Source organism: Salvelinus alpinus, chromosome 1 (assembly GCF_045679555.1).
Source record: "Salvelinus alpinus chromosome 1, SLU_Salpinus.1, whole genome shotgun sequence".
Taxonomy (NCBI): Eukaryota; Metazoa; Chordata; class Actinopteri; order Salmoniformes; family Salmonidae; genus Salvelinus; species Salvelinus alpinus.
This window is the reverse complement of record NC_092086.1, coordinates 89,509,612-89,521,775: the sequence shown is the minus strand read 5'-3', so window position 1 is coordinate 89,521,775 and position 12,164 is coordinate 89,509,612. Positions and strand designations below refer to the sequence as shown.

General features: G+C 44.5%; 1 protein-coding gene across 2 annotated transcripts in view; it reads right to left on the bottom strand.

Moving 5' to 3' along the window:
* The window catches only part of LOC139533389 (protein POF1B-like), a 36,437-nt gene that overhangs the window by 12,135 nt on the left and 12,138 nt on the right, over positions 1 to 12,164 (bottom strand). For both annotated transcript variants that reach the window (XM_071331434.1, XM_071331440.1), the window contains exons 3-4: positions 1,800 to 2,008; positions 857 to 890 (exon numbers count right to left, since the gene is read on the bottom strand). In XM_071331434.1, coding sequence (XP_071187535.1) covers positions 857 to 890; positions 1,800 to 2,008 — 243 coding nt within the window. The remainder of the gene's footprint in view (positions 1 to 856; positions 891 to 1,799; positions 2,009 to 12,164) is intronic.

The window sequence follows — 12,164 nt, the reverse complement described above, 5'->3', positions numbered from 1 at the left end:
CAGTTCTAGTTTCCCGAAAAGGCACCTAAAGTACTCTCAGACCATGAGAAACAAGATTCTCTGGTCTGATGAAACCAAGATGGAACTCTTTGGCCTGAATGCCAAGTGTCATGTCTGGAGGAAATCTGCCACCATCCCTACGGTGGTGGCAGCATCATGCTGTGGAGATGTTTTTCAGCGGCACGGACTGGGAGACTAGTCAGGATCAAGGGAAAGATGAATGCAGCAAAGTACAGAGAGATCCTTGATGAAATGCTGCTCCAGAGCGCTCAAGACCTCAGACTGAGGCGAAGGTTCCCCTTCCAACAGGACAACGACCCTAAGCACACAGCGAAGACAACACAGGAGTGGCTTCTGGACAAGTCTCTGAATGTCCTTGAGTGGCCCAGCCAGAGCCTGGACTTGAACCCGATCTAACATCTCTGGAGACCTGAAAATAGCTGTGCAGTGACGCTCCCCATCCAACCTGACAGAGCTTGAGATGATCTGCAGAGAATGGGAAAAACTCTCCAAATACAGGTGTGCCACGCTTGCAGTGTCATACCCAAGAAGATTCGAAGGCTATAATCACTTCCAAAGGTGCTTCAACAAAGTACTGTGTAAAGGGTCTGAATACTTATGTAAATGTCATATTTATTTTTTCAATATTTTTTTATACATTTGCACACCAAAAATCTAAACCTGTTTTTACTTTGTAATTATGGGGTATTGTTTGTAGATTGATGATAGAATAAGACTGTAACGTGGTCTGAATACTTTCAGAATGCACTGTAACTGTTTAAACCGTACAGTACAAGACTTATATGATGTACTGTGTAAAACCATCATGGCAGCCGCCCCTCCGTCCCCGCTGTACCTTGTAGTCGTTGCTGGGGTCCAGGAGGTGTTTCCTGGGAGAGAGATGGAAAGGTAAACACTGAAGAACATGACAGGTCATGAGGCACGCACACACACACACGCACACACGCACGCACACACACACACACACACACACGCACACACTTAGTCTAATCCTAATCAGACTGGTCTATAAATCATTGCTGTGTCTCTACACAGGTTCACATGGATGCAGAAGGACAGGGAAACAGAGGGGTGTGTTTGCTCAGTGAATCACAGGCACTATGAGTAAACAGAGAGTCTAGAGAAAGAGAGGTCTGACTGACAGTTGTAATTACAGGACTCCTTGGGAAACATTGTTGCTGAGCAGATTATCCCAAAAAACATTAGGGTGTTGTACATTCCATAGCGTTACTGTACATATTATATGGCCTAGCTAGTGAGTCTAGAAAGTTTATGTAAAATGTGTTGACTATGACTACTAGAGACTGTTCTTTAATGGCTCCAGGAGCGTTATATTCCCCCAAAACTGTAGTCTCTATGGGTTACAGAGTAGCAGTGCCTGCGCCTCAAACCTCATCCAGTATTTTATGACCTAACCTGACAAACCTAATACAGTATTTTATGACCTAACCTGACAAACCTCATACAGTATTTTATGATCTAGCATGACAAATTGAATTAGAGCAAGTGTGACATTCTGAACCAAGTGTGAAACTGAGGAGAGGAGAGCCAGAGCTAACACTGATTATTGAAATACTCAACCAGCACCCGAAACTACCCCTACAGTTTAGAAGGAGATAGAGTTACAGTACTTTCTCCCTTTGGTTTCTGTCTTGCTTCCTTATTGTTTTTCTTAGTATGTTATGTTTTATGGTTGGTGCTGGAGGAAAAACAAAGCTATAACAAAGCTATAAGCCCTACACATTAAAAAGGCTTTATGTTGAAAAACCTAAACCCACCGTCCGCGTATCTTGGCCACGTGTTCTGAGATGCACGTGTGGATGTCACAGTTCTTCCTATAAACCTCCGCCAGCAGCTCTCCAAAGAAACGTGTGTCCATCTTCACCACTGGTTGTACCTCCCTCACCTTGCACTTTATCTTCACCTGAGACACGTTCTCTATCACCCTCTCCACCACCCTCTCCTCCACACTGTCCTCTTCTACCTCCTGAGGAAAAAGAGAGGGAAAAAGTTCAATCTTACACATCAATCTATCACAAGCAAAAGAGAGAGACATCTACAATCATTGAATCAATTACCCTACAGTCGGTTTCCTACAACACAACACATGCAACTGTTCCTTGCCCCAAAAATACTGATTTAATCATATAATTTTCGGTATGGTAAAACATTTTCAGTGTAAACTTAAATGACTAAAACTAGATATAAAGTATGTAGAAAAGATAATGGAACAATATATTATTTAATAAGTACATTTTGGGGAACAAAGACTCACCAAAATAAAAACTAGACAGTCAGGGAGAATCTAAAATGCAAAAAATGGCATGGCATGGGGCCCCCCCATTGATTTTGCTATAATGTCTGAGCAGTCACTCAGATCGCAATAGAACACGGCATGAGCCACTGCAAAATGTGTAGAATGGCACATTTTCTCTCAGCTCAATGGAAGAATGTGTAGAATTGCAGGAAATTAGCTTTGAAAATGCAATTATTCTCTCAGCCCCATGACAAAATGAATAGAATTGCAGGAAACTATCTTTAAAATGTTCTTTCCGCTCCCAAACTATGTAGAATTGAAGGCTTTAAAACCGCAAAATGTTGTCTCTGCGGCCAACAGGAGGGCCTCTAACAGAGCTCTGCTACCCGACCCGAGCTCGACGGGCCCCGACGTTATACATCGCGTTAGGACCGGGTATAGCCTGTTTTTCATCAATAACTAGGGTACGGGTAGTGCTTGGGTATCACTAAATTGATCACTAATATTTTGAAGCTGAGCCATTTGCTTAGAGTAACCAAAAGAAGCTTACTGCTCTCTCACGTCTCTTTGGTCGTAGAGCAGAGCCAGAGATACTTTTGAGGAGATGGGAAACTCCATTGGAATCATATTAATAGTACACAGACAGAGCAGAGTGCATGCAGAGCGAGCTGACCGTGCGCAGGAAGAGAGGGCCTGAACGTCACGGGCCTGAACGTCACGGGCATGGGTAGGGTAAGGCCTGTACGTCACGGGCATGGGTAGGGCCTGAACGTCACGGGCATGGGTAGGGCCTGAACGTCACGGGCATGGGTAGGGTAGGGCCTGAACGTCACGGGCATGGGTAGGGCCTGAACGTCACGGGCATGGGTAGGGTAAGGCCTGAACATCACGGGCCTGGGTAGGGTAGGGCCTGAACGTCACAGGCCTGAGTAGGGTAGGGCCTGAACGTCACGGGCATGGGTAGGGTAGGGCCTGAACGTCACGGGCATGGGTAGGGTAGGGCCTGAATGTCACAGGCATGGGTAGGGTAGGGCCTGATCGTCACGGGCATGGGTAGGGCCTGAACGTCACGGGCATGGGTAGGGTAGGGCCTGAACGTCACGGGCATGGGTAGGGTAGGGCCTGAACGTCACGGGCATGGGTAGGGTAGGGCCTGAACGTCACGGGCATGGGTAGGGTAGGGCCTGAACGTCACGGGCATGGGTAGGGTAGGGCCTGAATGTCACGGGCATGGGTAGGGTAGGGCCTGAACGTCACAGGCATGGGTAGGGCCTGATCGTCACGGGCATGGGTAGGGCCTGAATGTCACGGGCATGGGTAGGGTAGGGCCTGATCGTCACGGGCATGGGTAGGGCCTGAACGTCACGGGCATGGGTAGGGTAGGGCCTGAACGTCACGGGCATGGGTAGGGTAGGGCCTGAACGTCACGGGCATGGGTAGGGTAGGGCCTGAATGTCACGGGCATGGGTAGGGTAGGGCCTGAACGTCACGGGCATGGGTAGGGTAGGGCCTGAATGTCATGGGCATGGGTAGGGTAGGGCCTGATCGTCACGGGCATGGGTAGGGCCTGAACGTCACGGGCATGGGTAGGGTAGGGCCTGAACGTCACGGGCATGGGTAGGGTAGGGCCTGAACGTCACAGGCATGGGTAGGGTAGGGCCTTAAAATTCATGCCTGTGCAGGGCTCGAGCCTCTAATAAACATTTACGCTAATTTGACAACAGCTGTATCCCTTCTAGCCATGACCCTTTTTTGTGATATAACCCATTTTTTATGGTTCTTCATAGAGCCATTATTGAGAATGGTTCTATAAAGAACCGTTCTTAAAGAACCGTTCTTAATCTCAAAGGTTCTACAAAGAACATTTTGAAGAAACATACAGGGTTTTACTTCTGGTAGCGATATTAAAATTCCATAGGTGTTAATTCACAAGTTGAATGAGGTGTGCTAGCCCTGGAACAGCTGGGGGTCCCTGAGGAGAGAATTGAGAACCACTGATTTTGTCAACAGTCCTCAACTGACACAAGGCCTTAAAGGAGTCTTTCAAAAGACACCATAACTAACCCTAGTCATATTTAACATGTAAAGACAAAACACAACAGATTAGATCAACTGGAATGACTCTCTCACTCACAGTTGCACAAAAAGAGCTGTGAGCAAACCACGCCGTAAAATATTTAGAATGAGCCGCCGCCCCTACATTTTACAGGTCAGTACAGGCAGAACCATCATGCTCTCACAACACTGGCTCAGTTTCCACTTCATCCACTCAGCGACTGGTTCAGCGACTGGATCCTGGTGCCTCATAATGGCTGGCTGTCCTATATCAGGACAATCAATAGATAGGGCCCGTCTATTGTAGGCAATAGCTTAATAGCTGCCGCGGTCACTCTAGACCAAAGGGCGAGACACTCTAGACTAGGGGTCGACCGATTAAACGGAATGGCCGATTAATCGGGGCCGATTTCAAGTTTTCATAACAATTGGAAATCGGTATTTTTGGGCGACGATTTTTAATTTTTTTTTATTATTATTATATATTTTTTTTCCCACCTTTATTTAATCTTTATTTAACTAGGCAAGTCAGTTAAGAACACATTCTTATTTTCAATAACGGCCTAGGACGGGCAGAACGACAGATTTTTTACCTTGTCAGCTCGGGGGATGCAATCTTGCAACCTTACAGTTAACTAGTCCAATGCTCTAACACCTGATTACATTGCACTCCACGAGGAACCTGCCTGTTAGCGAATTCAGTAAGCTAAGGTAAGTTGCTAGCTAGCATTAAACTTATCTTATAAAAAACAATCAATCAATGACTGTCATTGCTCCAATGTGTACTTAACCATAAACATCAATGCCTTTCTTAAAATCAATACACAAGTATATATTTTTAAACCTGCATATTTAGCTAAAAGAAATCCAGGTTAGCAGGCAATATTAACCAGGTGAAATTGTGTCATTTCTCTTGCATTCATTGCACGCAGGGTCAGGGTATATGCAACAGTTTGGGCCTGTTGTCCGGACCTCTGGCAGTCTCTATGGGGGTGCCACAGGGTTCAATCCTCGGGCCGACTCTTTTCTCTGTATACATCAATAATGTCGCTCTTGCTGCTGGTGTGTCTCTGATCCACCTCTACGCAGACAACACCATTCTGTATACTTCTGGCCCTTCTTTTGACACTGTGTTAACTAACCTCCAGACGAGCTTCAATGCCATACAACTCTCCTTCCGTGGCCTCCAACTGCTCTTAAATGCAAGCAAAACTAAATGCATGCTCTTCAACCGATCGCTGCCCACACCTACCTACCCGTCCAGCATCACTACTCTGGACGGTTCTGATTTAGAATATGTGGACAACTACAAATACCTAGGTGTCTGGTTAGACTGTAAACTCTCCTTCCAGACTCACATCAAACATCTCCAATCCAAAGCATCCTTCACTCATGCTGCCAAACATACCCTAGCAAAACTGACTATCCTACCGATCCTTGACTTCGGCGATGTCATTTACAAAACAGCCTCCAACACTACTCAGCAAATTGGATGCAGTCTATCACAGTGCCATCCGTTTTGTCACCAAAGCCCCATATACTACCCACCACTATGACCTGTATGCGCCCGTTGGCTGGCCCTCGCTTCATATCCGTCGCCAAACCCACTGGCTCCAGGTCATCTATAAGTCGTTGCTAGATAAAGCCCCGCCTTATCTCAGCTCACTGGTCACCATAGCAGCACCCACCCGCAGCACGCGCTCCAGCAGGTATATTTCACTGGTCACCCCAAAAGCCAATTCCTCTTTCGGCCACCTTTCCTTCCAGTTCTCTGCTGCCAATGACTGGAATGAACTGCAAAAATCACTGAAGCTGGAGACTCATATCTCCCTCACTAGCTTTAAGCACCAGCTGTCAGAGCAGCTCACAGATCACTGCACCTGTACATAGCCAATCTGTAAATAGCCCATCCAACTATCTCATCACCATATTGTTATTTATTTTGCTCCTTTGCACCCCAGTATCACTACTTGCACATCTTCTGCACATCTATCACCCAAGTGTTTAATTTGCCATACTGTAATCATTTCGCCACTATGGCCTTTTTATTGCCTCACCCCCTTATTCTACCTCATTGGCACACACTGTATATAGACTTTCTCTATTGTATTATTGACTGTATGTTTGGTTATACCATGTTTTAACTCTGTGTTGTTGTTTGTGTCGCACTGCTTTGCTTTATCTTGGCCAGGTCGCAGTTGTAAATGAGAACTTGTTCTCAACTAGCCTACCTGGTTAAATAAAAAAATAAAATAAAATTTTACGTTGACAACGTCAGAGAAAAATAATGGGCTGTAGAAAGAGTCTCAGATATCCCTTGGTGTAATATCTTGGCTAATTCACAAATCTAGAAATCGGATGTTTATGTTTTTGGCCTGAACTGATCAGAGTTTCAGTCTGGTTTCGCCTGGTTTCACTGCCAGTAGACTGAGAGAAGATAATGTTCTCTGTCTGATCTCTTCCTCCATATCAAATTTCAAACCATGGTAGGTGTGGTTGAGCCACACAGCAGCCAGTCAGGCCAGATTCCAAAGGGGAGACTGAGCCAATAGGAAACTATGGTTTTCAGCTGGTTAGGTTTATGTTCACACTTAAAGCACGCACAAACACTGATATGTTTGGGTGCAAATGAGAATGGGGTAATTATCACTGCCCCTTAGATTTATTTAACCTTTTACTGAATTTTTTTTAGGTAGTCTCCATTATCAATGTTTCTAACCCTGACATTTATTCTGAATGCAGGTTGCCAGTGTATAAAAATCCCAACGGTTGGATATCCTAACTCTGGCTGGATTCCAATAGGAATTATATATCACTTTGCAAGCCAGCATAATGTGACTTGAAGGCCTGATCTGTAGGTCCCTAACACCACTGTGTTGTGGTAAAACATGGCAATCAAAATAAGGCATTATGAAATATGTAACGTATTGTCGTAAACAGTTTATATAATATATATATATAAACTCAGAAAAAAAAGAAATGTCCTCTCACTGTCAACTGCGTTAATTTTCAGCAAAATTAACAGGTGTAAATATTGGTATGAACATAACAAGAATTGAACAAGTTGCACAGACATGTGACTAACAGAAATTGAATAATGTGTCCCTGAACAAAGGGGGGGTCCAAATCAAAAGTAACAGTCAGTATCTGGTGTGGCCACCAGATGTATTAAGTACTGCAGTGCATCTCCTCCTCCCACAGTTCTTGCTGTGAGATGTTACCCCACTCTTCCACCAAGGCTCTAGCCCTCACCCTCCGATCCAACAGGTCCCAGACGTGCTCAATGGGATTAAGATGCGGGCTCTTTGCTGGCCATGGCAGAACACTGACATTCCTGTCTTACAGTTAATCATGCACAGAACGAGCAGTATTGCTGGTGGCATTGTCATGCTGGAGGGTCATGTCAGGATGAGCCTGCAGGAAGGGTACCACATGAGGGAGGAGGATGTCTTCCTTGTAACGCACAGCGTTGAGATTGCCTGCAATGACAACAAGCTCAGTCCGATGATGCTGTGACACACCGCACCAGACCATGACGGACCCTCCACCTCCAAATCGATCCCACTCCAGAGTACAGGCCTCGGTGTAACGCTCATTCCTTCAACGATAAACGCGAATCCGACCATCACCCCCGGTGAGACAAAACCACGACTCATCAGTGAAGAGCAGTTTTTGCCAGTGCTGTCTGGTCCAGCGACGGTGGGTTTGTACCCATAGGCGACGTTGTTGCCGGTGATGTTTGGTGAGGACCTGCCTTACAACAGGCCTACAAGCCCTCAGTCCAGCCTCTCTCAGCCTATTGCGGACAGTCTGAGCACTAATGGAGGGATTGTGCGTTCCTGGCGTAACTTGTGCAGTTGTGGTTGCCATCCTGTACCTGTCCCGCAGGTTTGATGTTCGGATGTACCGATCCTGTGCAGGTGTTGTTACACATGGTCTGCCACTGCGAGGACGATCAGCTGTCCGTCCTGTCTCCCTGTAGCGCTGTCTTAGGCGTCTCACAGAACGGACATAGCAAGTTATTGCCCTGGCCACATCTGCAGTCCTCATGCTTCCTTGCAGCATGCCTAAGGCACGTTCACGCAGATGAGCAGGGACCCTGGGCATCTTTCTTCTGGTGTTTTCAGAGTCAGTAGAAAGGCATCTTTACTGTCCTAAGTTTTCATAACTGTGACCTTAATTGCCTAAGCTGTTAGTGTCTTAACGACCGTTCCATAGGTGCATGTTCATTAATTGTTTATGGTTCATTGAACAAGCATGGGAAACAGTGTTTAAACCCTTTACAATGAAGATCTGCGAAGTTCTTTGGATTTTTACGAATTATCTTTGAAAGACAGGGTACTGAAAAAGGGACGGTTCTTTTTTTGCTGAGTTTATATATACATACACACAGTTGCTACCCGAAATGTTTGACCCAAGTTAAACAATTTAAAGGTGTCACGACTTCCGCCGAGGTCGGTCCCTCTCCTTGTTCGGGCGGCGTTCGGTGGTCGACGTCACCGGTTTTCTAGCCATCGCCGATCCACCTTTCATTTTCCATTTGTTTTGTCTTGTTATCCCGCACACCTGGTTTGCATTCCCTCATTACTCGTCGTGCATATAATCCTCTGTTTCCCCCCATGTCTGTGTGTGGAATTGTTATATGAAATGTATGTGTACTCCAGGCTGGTTTGCGCCGGGTTATTGTAACCCGTGTGTGTTTAGTTTTCTATGTACCGTGTTCTGTTCGCCTCAATAAAGGGCTCCGTTTGCTACCCATTTCTGCTCTCCTGCGCCTGATTTCCCTGCAGATTTCCCTGCATGTAAACTTCCGACTTCAACTGTATATACACACATACACACAGTACCAGTCAAAAGTTTGGACACACCTACTCATTGCAAGGTTTTTCTTTATTTTAAAAACTTTTTTTCTATATTGTAGAATAATAGTGAAGACATCAAAACTATGAAATAACACATATGGAATCATGTAGTAACCAAAAAAGTGTTCAAATATTATTCAAAGTAGCCACCCGTTACCTTGATGACAGCTTTGCACACTCTTGACATTCTCTCAACCAGCTTCACGAGGTAGTCACCTGGAATGCATTTCAATTAACAGATGTGCCTTAAAAATTCATGTGAGGCAATCAGCTGTGTTGTGACAAGGTAGGGGTAGTATACAGAAGATAGCCCTATTTGGTAAAAGACCAAGTCCATATTATGGCAAGAACAGCTCAAATAAGCAAAGAGAAACGACAGTCCATCATTACTTTAAGACATGAAGGTCAGTCAATGCAGAAAATGTCAAGAACTTTGAACGTTTCTTCAAATGCAGTCACAAAAACCATCAAGCGCTATGACGAAACTGGATCTCATGAGGACAGCCACAGGAAAGGAAGACCCAGAGTTACCTCTGCTGCAGAGGATAAGTTCATTAGAATTACCAGCCTCAGAAATTGGCAATCAAACTGCACCTCAGATTGCACCTCACAGAATTAGTTACAGACACAAGTTACAGACACATATCAACATCAACTGTTCAGAGGAGTACGTGAATCAGGCCTTCATGGTTGAATTTCTGCAAAGAAACCACTACTAAAGGACACCAATAAGAAGAGACTTGCTTGGGCCAAGAAACACGAACAATGGACATTAGACCGGTGGAAATCTGTCCTTTGGTCTGATTAGTCCAAATTTGAGATTTTTGGTTCCCACGGCCGTGTCTTTGTGAGACGCAGAGTAGGTGAACGGATGATCTCCGCATTATGGGTTCCCACCATGAAGCATGGAGGAGGAGGTGTGATGTTGCTTTGCTGGTGACACTGTCAGTGACACCAGCAGAAATCAAGGCACACTTAACCAGCATGGCTAACACAGCATTCTGCAGCGATACGCCATCCCATCCGGTTTGTGCTTAGTGTGACTATCATTTGTTTTTCAACAAGACAATGACTCAAAACACAGGCTGTGTAAGGGTTATTTGACCAAGAAGGGGAGTGATGGAGTGCTGCATCAGATGACCTGGCCTCCACAATCACACAACCTCAATCCAATTGAGATGGTTTGGGGTGAGTTGGACCGCAGAGTGAAGGAAAAGAGGCCAACAAGTGCTCAGCATATGTGGGAACTCCTTCACGACTGTTGGAAAACTGGTTGAGAGAATGCAAAGCTGTCATTAAGGCAAAGGGTGGCTACTTTGAAATGTCTAAAATCTAAAATACATTTTGATTTCATTAACACTTTTTTGGTTACTACATGATTCCATATGTGTTATTTCATAGTTTTGATGTCTTCACTATTATTCTACAATGTATAAAATATAACATTTTCCTACAGTAGAAACTCACTTTGTGAAGTCCACAGGAATGAAAATGAATGCATTCAACAAGCATGTCTCTGTCACTAATAAACACAGTCATGGGTTGTAACTACAATTCACTCGAATTGACAAGGCACACTGGGAAATTATATTGGGGGAGTGGCTTAGTGGGGGTGTGACTTTCAAGAAGTGTTGTACCAGTTTAAGTGGTCTATGGTTATATTCATTAAAGTTTTAGCATGTCTGCTGCCAGTTCTAAAGTATTTACAGTATAAGCGCTTACATAAGAGCATGTGGCAATAAAGACCTGTAAATATTTTTGTAAGTGTCCATTACCCAACCTTGTCAAGAGATATGAACCTCTTGGTGTAAGCAAGTGGGGTTCAACGCAATATTAAAAATACTATATGAGGTGTTATTGCATAACACTGAAAGTGTTCATTTCCCAACATCGACAAAGTGTAACAGTGTCAGCACAAAGCACACTGTTAATTTAACACTCAAAAGTGTGGACCAGTATAGACACCGCCCAGGGTTAAATTTAACATGGTCCGTGTTGATTTAACACTGGAGAATTTGCCGTGCAATTTTCTGGATTCAGGTTCACTGAAACATCGTTTTAAGCTTTGTTTAACCATTAACAGTTACAGCTGATTTCAGGATTTGTATATCGAGTCGCTCTACTTAAATATTTGTCATCTGATGTATTTGTTTCAGTCTCTGAATTGTTTAATCAAACGCCAGCTCCTGATATTAGGGCATAAAAAGCTATATCCTGTCCCGAGCTTGTTTCCCCCGTTTTTTCCTGGCTGAACAATGATAGTTTTCGTCCCACATTGCCAAACGTCATAAAAACTGCACCCTCAACTTCATAACTCCTTTGCTAGTTATTCAATCATAGAACTAAGACATTCACTGGAAAGAAACTTGAAAATGATTTGTTTTGTTGAATAGTCATGACTGGTTCAAGCTATTTCTTGTGTCGAAAGACAAAGGTGGCGAAGAATATCATTGCTACTTAACGCGGATCCAAATTCAGTTTTGGGATCCACCGGCATCATTGGAGTAGGGTAATCTGGACGTTTCTGACAGGTCTTGGAACTGTAAAAACGCGCAGCCTCTCCCCGCTTGGTCCGATGGGATAGGTAGTGATTTAGCCAACACAGCCAGATATGTACACAGTCTTGTGTACCCTTAGCCATTTTTAAACTGACTATCGTATTTGTTGATTAAATCTGACTTCATTAGTATAATGAGTAATCAAGGAATGTCACAAGTTAATTGACACAAGAAAACTTGAGAGAAAAGCAACTCTATAGAGCGCCAATGGCTACAATGAATGGCGAAATTACTTCCGGACAGAAAGGGTCCACAGAGCTCCTCCTCACTGCTCTATAATACTGTAATAATCAAAAAAACGGTCACCCTCTATTTCACCTTCTCTCTCCCCTACCCTTTCTGTCATAACATCTCAGATATTAGCGCCATGTTGGGCGCTAACCTTTGGGCTTCTGAGTGGCACAGCGGTCT